The 15,479-nt window shown below is 42.1% G+C and overlaps 2 protein-coding genes across 6 annotated transcripts in view; both read left to right on the top strand.

Moving 5' to 3' along the window:
* The first annotated feature begins 117 nt into the window (after positions 1-117).
* On the top strand, positions 118-2,032 carry LOC102312231 (E3 ubiquitin-protein ligase NHLRC1). The gene has a single exon (XM_005934784.2). The coding sequence runs from the start codon at positions 709-711 to the stop codon at positions 1,945-1,947; it is 1,239 nt and encodes a 412-aa protein (XP_005934846.1). The 5' UTR covers positions 118-708; the 3' UTR covers positions 1,948-2,032.
* A 932-nt stretch (positions 2,033-2,964) lies between these two features.
* The window catches only part of kif13a (kinesin family member 13A), a 37,710-nt gene continuing 25,195 nt past the window's right edge, over positions 2,965-15,479 (top strand). For 3 of the 5 annotated variants that reach the window (XM_014337624.2, XM_014337622.2, XM_005934831.3), the window contains exons 1-3: positions 2,965-3,442; positions 3,669-3,759; positions 14,128-14,140. In XM_014337624.2, the coding sequence (XP_014193110.1) occupies positions 3,388-3,442; positions 3,669-3,759; positions 14,128-14,140 (159 nt within the window). In that variant the 5' untranslated portion in view covers positions 2,965-3,387. The remainder of the gene's footprint in view (positions 3,443-3,668; positions 3,760-14,127; positions 14,141-15,479) is intronic. The other 2 variants (XM_014337625.2, XM_014337626.2) reach the window with 2 other exon arrangements.

The raw sequence follows: 15,479 nt of genomic DNA, 5'->3' as shown, positions 1-15,479 counted from the left end.
TTAAAAGTGTTTTCATTTCCTCCTAATCTTGTTTGGTCGTTTTTACTTGCTGTCACATTCCTATTAGCAGGAAGCCCCTCTGTGTTTGCGTACTTAACAAGAGAAATTTTAAATGACATTGTTTGACCCCTGAGGGGTGTCCCGCTGCAGCAAAGGAGGGCTGGATTGGCTGATTCAAGCGCGGCCCATAACAGATCAGATTTCACTCCGTCTGCACAGCATGAAACTCAGACTGAAATAGCTGCCGCATGCTGACCTACAGCAAGATGTAGTTGAAGGTACGGTTGCTGTTCCTTTGGAAATAAACATGAGTAGTAGCAGAGCTGTGGCTGACACACTGTTGCACATTTAAGATTGTGCACTGAACTCCAGCCAGGCATATTTCTTTCTTTCCTTTTTTAAAAGTAATATACAGGCTTTTTTGTCACTGAATTTACTCTGTGATATCTGCAATTTGGGTTCTGTGACTGTTCCAAAGGAGGGCAGCAGAGAGCCTTAGTTATGTGCAAAATACCACGTGACAGTTGAGGCCTAAAAGCCCAGGGCACGAGTGCTTACACAAAATTGTGCTTCATATGCCTCTCTCCATGATTCTCTATTTCACCACGTAAATTGGCACGCGTTCTATTTTGGTTTCCTGAATTTGCTGCTGCCTGCATCAGCTGACTGAACCATCCCACAGGGTTTAAAGAACAGGATATTTCAGTCATGGCTAAGAGTCTCCAACATCGTGGCTGCCTCAGTCCAGAGGGGATCATCAGAGAGATACAGATCAACCTACTGGAGTGCAAAGTCTGCTTCGAGACGTTTAGCTGTCAGCAAAGGGAGCGCAGACCGCAGAACCTTTCCTGTGGCCATGTACTCTGTCTGGAATGCATCACAGCTTTGTCCCACCCTCTCCTGAGGAAGCTGGAGTGCCCTTTCTGTCGACAGTTATGCAGTGTTGACAGCACCTCCCACTGCCAGGTTCTTAGTGACCTAAAGGATCTTCTGTTGTCTCAAAGTCCCTCACCGTCTGCTCCTCCGTGTAGAGCAAAAGCTGGTTTTATCTTTCCCGCAGCTCTGACGTGCACAACTCTTCTCCTGCGTACTGCATTTGGTGGGTGGGGGACTCTTATCAACCCAACTGGAATAGCTGTTTTGGGGTCCTCAGGAACAATAGTTGTGGTCCATGATGGAGAAAAGAGAGTGGTGGTGTTCAATCTACAGGGAAAGAAGCTGCACAGCTTTGGGCGAAAAGGAGCAGCCAGTGGGGACATCTGTTACCCAGTGGATGTGGCAGTGACCCCAGCTGGTCACGTGGTTGTGACTGATGCAGGTGATAAAGCTGTAAAAGTGTTCACATCCAGGGGGAATCACATGTTGACAATCAAAGATTCCTTCCAGATGCCCTGGGGCGTGGACACTGACAGTTGTGGACACATCCTGGTCTCTGATGTTGAGGCCGGCACTCTCTCCAAGGTGAGGGTGGACTATAGTCACAGCGTCGTTCTAGAGCATCAAACAACCATTTCAGACCTTCAGTGCCCTAAAGCGGTGGCCTATTGTTGCGTGAATGGAAACACTGCAGTGACGGAGCATCTAACTGATGTCAGCAATCCAACGGAGAGACACCAACACAGAAGGCTCAGGGTGTTTACAAAAGAGTTCCACCTCCTTTACCAGACAGACACTTTTAGCCTGACCCTGCAGTCCACAGTGAGGCTCAGCATCTCAGGTGTGGCGTTCGACAGAGATGGAGATCTAATTGTGATTGACTCAGACCAGGGGATGATTTGGAGCCTAGGGAAGCTCCAGAGTGGCCCAGTCCGTACTCCTCTTGTGGGAGACCATCTTATTCGCCCTGTTGGATTAACGCTACTGAACAACCTTCTCATTACACTGGACAGTGGCGACCATACAGTGAAGATTTATTCTCCCAAATCTGATGCTGGACCTGTGACATAGTTTATGTATGAACAATCCCAAAGTAGCTGTTCAAGTTAGACAAATTAAATAAAGTGAAGTGAAATGTAGCTTATCACAGGATGAAGTGATGAGAGGTTGTATTAATTTATTTTTTTTTGTTGTTTGAGTTGCCTTCTGTGACTAGTTTACAAGTCAAGTTTTACTTTAGATAGAGTGTAAAAATGTCATTGTGTTACTTTGAAAGTGTCAAAATAATAATAAAACAAAAGGTTGTATATGGTGAAACCATTTTCAGCAGGACGTCAGGTATGAAATTATGTCTGTTATTGTGTTAATGTTGTAGCAGTTGTTGAAAATGATGTTGTGTTATTTAATGACGTGTAATATAGCAATGTGATGATTCTCATTCTCTGAACTGATCCAAGGCTTTTGAAAAATGATGCCAATTGAAACTATCTGAGAAATAAAGGTCCAGCTGCTAACAGCAGACAGTGAGACCATACATAGATAGTATAAACGTTATATGACACAACTACAGATTATATGTTTATTTTTTCCGTGTATAACAGAAGACTTTTTAAATTAGATTATATCACATGTGTTAAAACAGAAGTTACAAATTATGTGTATATATATATGTGTGTGTGTGTGTGTGTGTGTGTGTGTGTGTGTGTGTGTGTGTGTGAGCTTTTTAATGCAAAACTTTAAGGTGATTGACAAATGGCAAAACTTAAACTTTAAAAAGAAATTCAAAGAAGCCCAGAATAAATGCTAATGTAACGGTTAGATTTGGCAGCTTGGGGATATAAGAGTGAAAAACAGACATTATTTTTAGGCTTTACGTCAACAGAAGTGAGGTGGTGGGTCAAAAAATGATTCTGCTAAACCTTATAATAAAGTTATATAACTGTAAATTTTTTGACCCCTTTTCTTGCTTACCAAAAATGCAAATAATTAAACAATTCAGTGTGTATGTGTGAGAGAACTAAGCGCCAATAAGTCGTAGCCAAAAATCATATTTGATAACAACTGTTTAAAGCTGACTCCTAGCTCCGCACTGCCTCTCAATGCTCACTGATGCATGTGAACTAACTTGTCACACACGCTCACATTTCTCGTTCATTGGTTTCCCCCAATGCGCCGATGCGCCGGCGGGGTGCGTAAATCCTTTCCCCCTCTTTGGCACAGCCTCTCCAGTCTGCCAGAGGATAGCAGTCGTGCTCCCAGTGGAAGATGGCGGTGGGGATGCTGTCTGGGGCTGGAGCTGAGTGCTGGATTTGCACAAGAAGCGAACCCGGATGGATACTAAGACAAAAATGAACGCTTTCCCATCACTTCTCATCGAGGATCGGACTCTTTTGGGATTGTTTAGCTAGATTATTTTGCCCTGTTTTCTGGCAAAAAGCCGGGCTTTCTTGTCGGAGACTCTGCGTTGATAGCTGGGCGAATAGACAGGGTGGGAGTGAAAAGTGGACGAAAATGTCGGATACAAAGGTAAAAGTTGCAGTGAGAGTTCGGCCCATGAACCGCAGGGGTAAGTGTTATAACGACGATTTCTGCTTGCAGACTCCTTTTCTGTCTCCTTGGCTTCGTGCCACATTACCATAAACTTTTGGTTTCTTCGCCATTGCTGCTTTCAGTTTGAGTTGTGAGCCTGAAGTCAGACTTGAGAATAGTTTAAAGAAGGCCAAAGTAACTCCGATTTTATTCTTCACACCCCCGCATTCTGCTTCACTTTCCAAACAAACTTTTCTCTGCAGAAATTGAACTGAATACAAAATGTGTCGTGGACATGGAGGACAACCAAACTGTTCTGCACCCACCGCCCTCCAATGCAAAAGGAGAGAACAGGTAAACAAAACTCACATACTGTCAAGAGTTTAAATGAATATTTGTGCACTAAGTTATTTACAGAACTATTGTGCGTTAGGGCGCCTTAAGATTTTGCTGTAGTTATGAGTGTTTTGGAAATGTCTGGTGACAAAAGCATTCAAAATGAGCAAATAACTGTACACACAGTGACCTCCTGTAGCAGTGTCTGAAAATACACTAAAGCAAGAGCACTTATAAACACTCTTTAATTCAGGAGAATTTAGTCAAATAAAATATGTGCAAATGCAACGCTGCTGCTGCTGCTGCAGCAAAGGACATGGTGTCTGTCACCCACCTGCTTGCAATATGATATTATGTTATGTAATTCATGTGAACTTTCCAAGAGTAATCATCTCAGGATAATAACACCACCTTGGTATTTTGCATGGCTGATTTGGGGTTTTCAAAGCCACGAGAGGAGGTTGAGCCTCTTTGATATGAAGACATGTACAAGGCTGAGCAGATAAATGTCTGGCCTCGGGGTGCCACTGTAAATCTCCGAAGTCAGAGGTAATTTGTCATGTTGCGTTCAAAGACATGTTGGATCACACTGATGGTTTTTAAAGACCCAACGGGCTGCGCATTTTATCTAAGAGTAAAGAAAAGCTTCTAAGAAAGCTAAGCATCCTTTAACATTTCACACTATCTGTGCACTCTGAAGGTCATTAAAACTTTGTGCTGTGTTCTGACATGATTTCATACTGTACTGAAGACAAGTCTGAAGCCACACAGAATATAGGCCAACGATGAGTGTATGCTCATAAATTTCATGCCTGTTAGCAATAGTCACAGATGTAATATTTCCTCCCATCATGGTTGGAGGATTTTCTGCTGTTTTTTTGTTTTTTTTGCGCTTGTTTTGCTTTCTCTCTTGTCACACATGGTTAGACAGCTGACCTGATTACCAGCAGGCGCAAATAAAGCTAAAAGGATGCTCAATCTGAACACAATCCAAGGTTCTTTGTTGCCCCCCCACACACACACACACACAGCATATTTATAATTTGCGTAATGTCCTTACTGATTAGTTAAAGTGAACAAACAACTCTTCGAGCCACAGTGTGACTGCTGAATATGAAGCCATAGGAGGCAACTGCCTCCAGTCAAGGCTTTTCTCGTGGCCTGCACCCAGCCTTGTTAAAGTTTTCAAGTAACTCGCAGTCAGCGTCAAACAACGTTAAGCTCACTCGCCCAGCAGCTCGGGTACACGCACATTAACCTGTACTTAAGGCAATTATCACAACAGAAATGACCATACAGTGGCTGCTTTCCAGACAGTTAAACAAATCCCGCTCACAGCTAACACATGTGGAACGGGAGAGCTGAACAGAAAGCTGCTGTGAGCGAGCGGTCAGAGGAGCGACAGTAACCGAGATGCAGATACGTGCATTATATTCGTCTCAGAGTCAGGATGTTTCAACTCCTCCCAGTTGCCATGTTGATGGGTGAGACACAAACACATTTCACATTTTCATCCAGCGTGAGTTTCCATATCTGATTAGATGCTGTATCAGTTATACAGAGATTCCTTTCATGGAAGCTCAGTTAAATGTTTTCAGCTTCCCCTGAATTCACCTTATTAGATCCTGGAATGGTTTGTTGTCTAGCTGCACATCAGCCATGACCTTCTGTGCTCTGACTCGCGTTGGTTTTATTATGTCTCATCGCTATTCTATAGTGCAGTCCAGGCATATAATTACTTGTTAACATTTCAGCACTAGTGCTGTGTGTGTGTTTTGGGTCTCTGTGCTCAGGCTGCCACGGTTTTCCCAAACCATATAATTTTCCCCTTTTGCTGCTTGTGGAGCCACAAAAGAGGATACCCTGATCGCTAAGACTTTGCCTTGTTTTGAAGACACCTGTTCCTGTGTGTTGGGAATGTGTCAGATTGAGTGGGTATTAGCATACCAAATATGGCTGACCAAGATCCTGGGAACTTTTTCTCTCTCATGGGAATGATGAGGCACAGCCCTAGAATGGGATAAGCAGTAACAGATATTTTTAATGTAGACACATCTTAATTTAATAGGTATTTTGTTTATATCTTTGGCTGCATATTTTGAAATTCAGGATTTATAAATGGAAAAAAATGACAACATCTGGATCTCAGTGAGACTCTTTTTGCCTCAGCGGTTTTGCTCAGTGCCTAAAATTTTTAAATATTGCTTCAGTCTGATGAAATACAGAAATGATGTCTTTTTGGGAGGTGGAATCGAGTGAATGAGTTTATCAGGTTGGACAACACCTCTAAAAACGTGACTCATGTAAAGAATTTAAAGAAAGGATTTCGTTTGAAGCCTCTGCACCACAGAACATTATGGCTACACTCGTGACTCCCACCCCACTCTCCTGTTTCCCTGAGAATTGAAGAGTAAGCTCAGCGGTTTGCAAATGAAACGTGGGCTATGACTTCAGGGCTAGAGGTTAAATTTCCTAAGGTTCGTCTTTCGTCTGCTTGCTAAGCTGGCACAAATGGCATATTTGAAACAGGAATCTGGGAAAGGTTTAGTTTTCATGTGACAGTCAGTCACAATCAGGGTGGGGGTGGACAGGCAGAGAAATACCTGAGGCTGCTGTCTGCACAGGGGATGAGTGCCTGAGCAATATGACCAAAAAAACCTCCCTTCGACTCACACAATAGAGCCATATTACATCTATCAAGTCCCAGCATGTCCGTCAACGTGCAACAACTGAATACAAGGTCATGTTGTGTTGGAAAATCTGTTTTATGTAAATCTCTTGCTTGTCTTGTTCAGATGCAGTTATTGGAAAAGACAAGAGCTAACCACAATCACTTTTTAGACAGACGCAATGGAGTCTGTTTTATGTCACATGGAGGTGCTGCCTTTTGTCTTCCATGTGGTCATTTTTTTTCAGAAGGCATTTGTCTTTGTCTTGTCGAATATGCAACTTTTTGGGGCTTCTCATCCCCCATGTCACTCTAGCTCTGTAGTCCTGCATTTCAAGATGATTAGTGGAAGCATGTCTTTATCTGATAATGTCTGTCCCCAAGCTTGTAATTTCACGTCTAATCTCTTCTTATCTCCGATGGTCACAAGAGCTCAATTGGGTTTATCTGCACTTACTAGTGTTATCTTGCTTACTTGAATATGTAATCTGTGCTGTGTGGAGTGCAGCTTCAGTTAAAAAACCCGCTGCTTCTTCTGAAATTTCATGAACAAATACATTCTTCTAAATATGTTCAGAAAGATGAGTAATTTGGTCCCGAATGTCCTGATTTCTCTATTTTTCCTAAATGTTCGTTTTTTTGAAATAAGGAACTCAACTTTAAAATGTTGTTCCGAGAAGATTTATGCAACCCTTACTGTCTTTGCAATTAATAATAATTAAAAATCAAATCAAGCAACACCTGTAATACTTCCATATAAATAATTTAACTGGATTAAATGTAATTCTTATTAATATAATGAAATACTCTGTAATGTGTTTTGCCGCCTGATGGGCCTCAGATTCAACTCTGAATCAGTTTCATTTCTCTGTTATTTAATTAGCTGCAGTTTACATGTTGAAGCAGCATTGGTGTGAAGGTGGAAGAATAAAAAGCTGAAACAGAATGGGATCCAGATCGCCTCCATGTTTGCAGTGTCATCTCCCATCAGGAGTGCTGAAAGTGAAAGTCAGTTTCTGATTTCATTGTTGTTTGCCTTATAGACTGTTTCAAGATGCAGTGCTAAAAATCAGAGGGGGAAATACATTTTTATTTAGATAAAACACAAAACAAAAAGCAGTTTATGTAGTAGGTGAGGGATTCCTCTCCATCCTCCCAGCATATCACACCCTGTATTACAAGCTGCACACAGTAATTAACAAAACATAATATATTTAAAAACTAATTTACCTTTATGTGGCGTTAGCTAGCTGCTTTTAGCCTTCATGCTAAGCTAGGCTTAACATATTTTTTTAATATTTACCATATAGACGTGAAGTTTACTAGCAGTCTTTTCATCAAAATCTCATCAAACTTTTCCAGAATCTCAAATGTCTCCTTTAAATGTAATCATCCTATGTTTTACTAATGCTTTTTAGCATCCAAGAACTTTATTTGTTTGCTAACCCTCACTAAAACACAGCTAATAAAGACACCTAGCTTTCTGCACTAAGGTGTTGGGTAGACATGACAGTGCACTGTTTTTTTTAGAGCCTTGGTCACATTTTCTCTTCGTTGCACATCAACAAGTGTCATCCAGATTTCCAAAACAAGCCTTTACTAAATGACAATGCTGCTTTGTCCACTGGCCGGCCTCAGGAATGCTCTCTTTGTTTTTTCACTGGTGCTTCTCATGTGCCAATAATCAACACTAAAATCTTGTTCTCACAGTTAGTTGCACACTATCAGCACAGATTTTCACTTTAAGGCTGCTTTCTTTGCTATTAGGAGAAAGTGCTAGCAGCACGCTGATATAACAATTACATTCCCTTGAGGACTGTTCCCTGTTTGTTTAGAGGGTGGGACATTGTTTACATCTTGATCCGGAATTGAGAAAAGATGGTGCCTTCCCTCTTTGTCGGGCCTGTGCCTCATTAATCTCACATGTGGCCTCTAATTCTACAGGCAGTATTTGTGAAAATTCACTCTCAAACACTTTTTCTTCTGTAATTATTCTGGTTTTTGTTCCTGGCTTGATTCTCTGAGATGAGGCCTTTTTGAAGTTTTTGAGCCTGCTTGTTATATTCTGTTTGCTTTCATAATGAGGTAGTGTTTTATTGTGGACTTGCTTTTGGTCTCGTTCTGTGGAAGTGGAGCCATTCAAGCCCATACCTCTGTTAAAATTACATTTCTGCCTCCAATTAATGACATTAATGATGTGATTTGTACTTCTTAAACATTCTCACTCTGGCTTTTGTTATTATCCTCGCCCGGCATATGCCAGATCTATTCAGCTAAGTGACATCCAGCAGGCAGATGGGGTTCATGAGCGGTGTGTCCCGGTAGTAAATGTGTCACTTCCTTTTCTCTTCATTTGCTCAGTACTGTACCGAACTAATTGATGAATTGCACTTCTTTTCTGGCTTGTTTGGAACTTACTGGATTTAAGAGTAGATGTGGTCTGTGTTTTAGCATACACACACGTAGCCTGGTGACCCACCTTGTCACATTGTTGTCAGAAATGCCAGAGAGGATCAAATTAGACCCTGCCTGCATCATATGTTGCTGTTAACATTTGTTATGGAAACCTCGAGGTACCACACAGCAGTTGGTATGAGCATCACGTGTGCTGCTGGTGACAGTGCTCTTCATTAAGGGTTGTTTTGGAGATCGTAAATTCTCCTTTCATACTCCAACTTTGACTCATGAGGCTGGTTGGTTGACTCGCCCTCCATGTTTACCACCGTCACTTAGCAACAGCAGTTTCAAGATACAGAAAAAGTCCTGAAGTTATGTTGATGACTTCATGAGTGATATGATATTCTCCAGCCGCTCATTCCAAATATTTTCAGACTAATTTTAGCTTTTAGAACAATGATGCAAAGACTCCTTTGTTTTAGGCTTTTTAAAAAATGATCATTTAGTGCATTCAGTATTTTGATTTTTTTAATACCTGTCAATATCACTGCTTTACAAAACTGTGTGCAGGTGTTACTGATCAATTTGCAGTTTACATTAACAGAATTGTCACCCCTTTTTTGGCCCTTAGAGCTTTAATGGTGTAATTTAAATGGCTGTGAATACTTAAGTAACACTATTTCACAAAAAAGCCTCACGTAATCAGCCAATCAGACAGCAGAAGCTCTGTGCATTTAGGGTCATACATACGGTCAAGACGACATGCTGAAGTTCAACCTGGGCATCAAAATGGGGTAGGAAGGGGACTTCGTGACATTGAATATGGCCTTGCTGCCAGTGCTAGACAGACTGGTCTGAATATTTCAGAAACGGTTGCCCTACTGGGATTTTCCTCACACAACCATTTCTAGGGTTTAGAGAGTGGTCCAAAAAAATGAAAATATCTTGTTAATGCTAGATTAGTTTCTTGAACATGACACTTCACTCTATTCATATTGTTTCCACAGTCACCAGATCTCAGTGCAATACAGCACCTTTGTGATCTGGTGGAACCAAAGACTTGCATTGTGAATGTGCAGCTGACAAATCTGTGAGATGCTGTCATGTAAATATGGACCAAAATCTCTAGTTTTTCAGTCTGTACCTTATAAACTTTATGCTGTGGGGACCAGTGCACTACAGTGTCAAACTGTAATAGTCGCTTTACCTCAGCTGCTAAAACGGCAAAAAGCTGCTTTCACATACATGACAAAACATTAATGTGCACATAGCTGATAAGTCTATGCTTTTCTTAGGAAGCATTTTAAATGCAAGGCTTTCGTTTGCAGTAGAGAATTTGAGTTGCGGTCCTGTTAAAGGGTCCAACACTAACCAAGATGTTGCATATTTAGCTGACAAAATCTGAGCTTGTATGATATGAATTAGTTGTCTCAGTAGCCTAAATCTGGTTTTCTCATTAACAAATTATCTTCCTTCAGTGCTGCGTTGGAAATGTTTTTGTCCAGCATGTAAAGCTCTTAACAGTTATTTGTCATGTTTTATTTTGGGATTGTACTCATTTTTCTTGACAGTGTGGTCAGTTATGCATGAAGGCTGGGTGCTACATGGGAACCTCCCCCCCCCCAGCACCCATCCCCAGCACCCCTCTACTGTAACTCTGCTTGGTGTCTATGCAGCAAGATGACCTCTGCTTTGAGCGGGGACAGGCATGTCTGGTTCTAAACTTACTGGCAGGCAATTTGAAATGTTAACCTAACACTTAAACGCACACAGTCTGAAAATTGTGTTTGGCTCTAGAGCTTGCTGAAATCTAATTGTCTTGAAGCATGTCAGAAGCTTACCGGGGGAAAAGTCATATGTGTGGTTAAATTAAGGTGAAAAGATTGTATGTGTGTGTGTGTGTGTGTGTGTGTGTTATGGGGGAGTGATGTTTCAACCATAGATCAAGAGGAGGAATTCGAATATGCGTGTGGGAGCGGCAGCAAAATATGTTATGTGTATGTGCAGAGAGGATGAATGCTGTGGAGTCTTAATGGGGGGACCTCTTCCATACTCCATTTGTTGAGCAGGATTATGTCATCATAAAGTCTTTGAAAGGCTACTGAGGAATCTCAGTAAATAATGGCAAGTAGTATATATACTGTTAGAAACTACTGTATTAAATGATACAATAAAAACTCATTATTTTGTCTAATAATTGTGTGAGCTTGTGGGCATAGAATGTAATTTTTTAGAGTAGATCTCTGCTTCAGTGGGTGGATAATACAGTACATTAATCTGATGTGTTGTCTGCTGGTTTAGAAGAGTGCATTTTTCAGTGGCACGATAACCCAGTGGCCTTAATCTTGCTCCATAACCACAGGGGGGGGGGGCGAATTCCAGTGCTGATTTCCCACTTTTTATACCTTCGTTTTTGCCACACCCATGGATTTAAGCTGAAAGGGCCACAAAAATCTGTCAGACCCTTTCCAGACTATCTTTGAAACTGGTCACGGTCTGGTATTGAAGTGATATTTCTTATCGTTTAACAAGAAACGAGGATATTTTCTCCTCTAATCTATCTCACACCACGTGCAGGAGGAGAGTCATAGCAGTGTGAGAGGCCAGTTTCCTCCCTTTGGCCAAGTTAGTCATACATGGGTGCTTTGGCATCAGGTAGCTGGAGTTGCAGGAACCTAAGCGTTCCCCTAAAAGGAAGCACAGAGACACACTTTACCCATCCTGACAGGATTTTTAAGTCCCTAATTTACGTGCTGTGGTACATGAGGATGATAGCTTTGCAGTATGTCGGATTGAGCACCCTGCTCACAACAACGGCTGGTCAGGCCTTTGAATTGTTTGGCCTCTAATACACAACACGTCACATTGTCGCTCATTTTGTGAGTTGCTCGGCTCATAAGAGAGTGACCTAAACAGCAAAAGCATGCACACAATAATAATTTCATCTAACTACCTCATGTTTGCATTAAGGTTAATAGAGTTCTTTATGATTCATTTTCTCTCTCTCTCTCTTGCCAAGCCTGTGTGTGAAGGGTGCGGTCAGCCTGCGCAGCACCACCATGCAGCATGCGTGCAGGGAGAGACCCTGCTCTTAATGGTGGAGAGATCTTAATATTCAAAAGTGTGGTTGCGCATCACCACAGTTACTGCTTGTTGACACAAGTGCAAAAAAGTCTTTTTGCTTTGATTGCAAATATTGTGTGCACACTGCCATGGGTGTGTCTGGATGATGCAAAAGTGGACTATATCTGAAAGACAGAATGCACTAAGTCAAACTGACGAAGGCAGAAATGTTATATTTGCCATGTCTGAAAAGGGCTTTAGATTTCATTCATGCCCTGCTGAGGCTGCAGTGGCTTAGTGCATCTGCCTCTGAGGGGATAATAACCTGATACCACCTGGCACTTCTGTGCCATACATGCGTGTCGCACATTTGTACTGTCCAACCACAGCATAGTCTTTAATAAGCCCTCAAGACATAACTTGACATCCATGCTGATTATTTAGCAGACTGCCTGTGGGCTTCATGCTTGAGTGTTGTAATATAAACTACTACATTTGACAACTATAGCCTGAAAAATATTTTTTTTTCTGTGTAGGAAGCATCATTAGAAGTATTTACACATCCAAATGTGACTTCATATGTTGTGAGATCAATGTCAGGGAAGACAGCTTTCAGTTAGAGAGTATGTCCCAAGCAAAGGGGGAGAACTGGAGGATAGTGTGTTTTAACTTACTGAGAAGGAGTTCTTGGCTGTGATAGGGTAGGAGGTTAGGGACTCGTTTTGAATAGGAGGCTAAAATGAAGTCAGCTGTTTGGAATTAAATGAATGTCTTGTGAGATTTTGACAAGGAAGTAGGAACTCTATGAAATCCTAAATATAGCCAGTTAGGAACAGTTCCTCCTATTGTCTTGTTCAGCATTCCCAGCATGCCGTAACTGGATACATTAACTGTACATACAGTAGATGACACAGTGAGCATGAGCCGCCAAACCACTGCAGCAGCCCCTGTTACTGCTGCTTAGTTTATGCTGCAGATGTGGAGATTCTGCTGTGGAGTGCACTCATTCAAAAACAGCGAGTCTTTCATCTTTTCATCATCAAGTGTGTGTCTCTGGCTCTCTCTTTCTACTCCTCCTCAATTTTCTCCTTTTGTTCTTCATCAGTACTCCATCTTCATATCTCTGCCATGTTTTTTAATTTAAATTTTGCCTTTCAGTTTAGCATGCATGAAGACCTTATCTGTAGTCCCTCTAGTCTGGAGACCCACATAGCCTGCATATGTCATACTGTAGCGCTTCCTGGGCGTCCCCTCTTTGCGCTGCAGTATGGAGCGACTGGCCGGTGGAGGGGAACTGCCTGCTGCAGTCTCTGTGTGCTTTGATTAAGACCAAGTCTCAGTGTTGTAAGTGGCCCAGATTTAGATACAGGGTATGAACCCAGATGAGGCCCTCTTGCTTTTTGTTCTTCAACCACACTCTTCTGTCGAAAGAGCTAAAACACAGTTAATTCTTTATCTATTCCCCTTGATTTTCTATTATTCTGAAACTTAGCCTTTGTTTTTTTAGTTTCTATTTTTAAATGGATGCTGAGCACTCCATGGCCCTGCCGTTGTCAGTGACTCAGCTTAGTTTGTGTGAGAAACATTGGTGCAGTGTTTCAGTCTTCTCAAAGCTTCTGCTCTGTATTGGTTACTGTGTGAAGGTGATGCCCACCTTTGTGTCTGTGCCAGAAGACTTCTGCAGGAGTTATCTGCTGAATCTTGAAGGACTGGATTGTGGAGCATGCATTTCTTAATTAACCACACACCGTAGAGGCTGTACCTTACTGTAAGATGAGGACTGGTCCAATTAAGAGAATAATCCTGCATATGTTAGAACCATATATGCTACACTTTTGTCCTTAGTTCCGGGAGCTTGTAATGCACAGTGCAGCTTCCCCAAGCTGGCCTCTGTGTTAAGTCCACAGGCATAAGAGCTATTTATTCAGCAGAGTCAGTGGGACATTGAATCCTAAATCTCTTCCCTTCCTCACACTCCACTGGCCCAATTATGAACCCAATCACAGCACCAGCTCCCACCAGGAAAAGCAACAATGTGGAAATGAATGAGTGAGTGAGAAAATGATAGAAGGAGTGAAAGAAGTCAAAGAAGGAATTTCAAAGAAAGAACTGAGGTTACACGTTTCTTTTTTTTCAGAGCACTGTGGATATCAAGTTCTGACTGTGAAATTGTTTGCTAACTATGTTCATTTCTCTGTGTTTTTCTCTGTTTTTGGTTCATCTGCTGGGTTCCTACTATTTCCCCTCAATCTCACCAGGAAACAACCTAAGGTATGTATGTTTTATCTGTTTCTTTTTCTACAAAACAACCTGCTGACATCAACAGAGCTGAATTCCATTTATAGTGACTTCACAGATCATTCAGTAGCAGGATGCGGGACAAGCAGCGCTTCTCCCCCGAGGAGCTGAGAGACATCCTGCACAGTTCAGTCCACTGCTGTTTCTAGGGACATGACTGAGGGTGTTTTAGTAGTTTGGTTGGTCAGCAGGAGCCGGATAGATGTCCGTGTGAATGTGTCAGCGCTCTAAGATCTCGTGAACACCCACAAAGGCGCTACAATGAGAGAGGGATGAGCGCGGACACTGGGGCAGTGTGTGCGCACATTCAAAGCTGCATTGTTGGAGTGCACCCCCACTTCCCCCCCCTTGACAACACGCTGGTGACTAGCTCAGAGATGTTTCACACACCAGGGACGGGCTTTGTGCTCAGTACAGTCAGCCCCTGGCTGGACCAAGGGGAGCACTAGTCCGGGCCACGGGTGTGCATGGTCTCTGGGGCCTGTGAACCCGAGCTACTCTATAATACCTTTCAGCTAGACAAGCACGTGGTTGTCTGCTGAGCTATAGTGCCACTCAAATTCTCCCTGCCATCTACTGGGGAAACAGACACTGCAGTCCAATCAAATTCGGACAGTTTTCATACTAGAAATGACAAAAAGGGCTTTGTGCGCCTCAGCTGCATCATTATTTGCACTGCTGATTAATAGTAATTGTCCAGTCTAAAACAATTTGTGGTGCAGTCACACCCTCAGGCCCGACAGAGACAGGCCAAAGGAGGCTGAAGCCCTAGTTACCAAACCAGCCTTAATTGAGAATGATGGCACTTTTGTTCCTTTGAATGGCACCCACTCACTTGTCTGAAGTCACAAGAGGAGGTCTTGCTTTCAAAGCATTCAGTGATCTCAGTGCTTCCCATGCTGACTGTGCAACCACTGCTTCCCTGGCCAGTGGCCCTTATTATGATTAAAGGTCAATTATTATGGGGTATTTGTGTAGAGAAAAGTGTTTTGGCAGAGCACTAAAGCCAGGAATTGTACCACTGACAGGACGGCAGCTACTCTTCTAACATCAGAAAAACACAAGCGAACAAAATATGTGGACTTTTTGGTCCTGACCAAGATAGGCTGCATTATTCCAGATGTGGAAAAAAACATATGAACGATAATCCGAAAAAAATCTGCAATGCATTTTTAAAATCCTGAATATAATGATTATAATTTTAAGCTTTTTATCCTAAATACAAGCTAGATGACTGCTTAAGCAACCAAAAATCTGCCTAAAAACTTCAAAAATCAGATCAAGACTGAAATGTTAATCTGATTTTAAAGGT

Source organism: Haplochromis burtoni, unplaced genomic scaffold (genome assembly GCF_018398535.1).
Source record: "Haplochromis burtoni strain Fernald_Lab_line unplaced genomic scaffold, NCSU_Asbu1 Contig_120, whole genome shotgun sequence".
In the NCBI taxonomy this organism is placed as follows: domain Eukaryota; kingdom Metazoa; phylum Chordata; class Actinopteri; order Cichliformes; family Cichlidae; genus Haplochromis; species Haplochromis burtoni.
Note: the sequence above shows the minus strand (reverse complement) of the source record. Positions and strands in the feature narration are given on the sequence as shown.

Coding starts and splice junctions, on each gene's coding strand:
- LOC102312231 (XM_005934784.2), top strand. CDS start 709: ATGGCTAAGAGTCTCCAACATCGTGGCTGCCTCAGTCCAGAGGGGATC.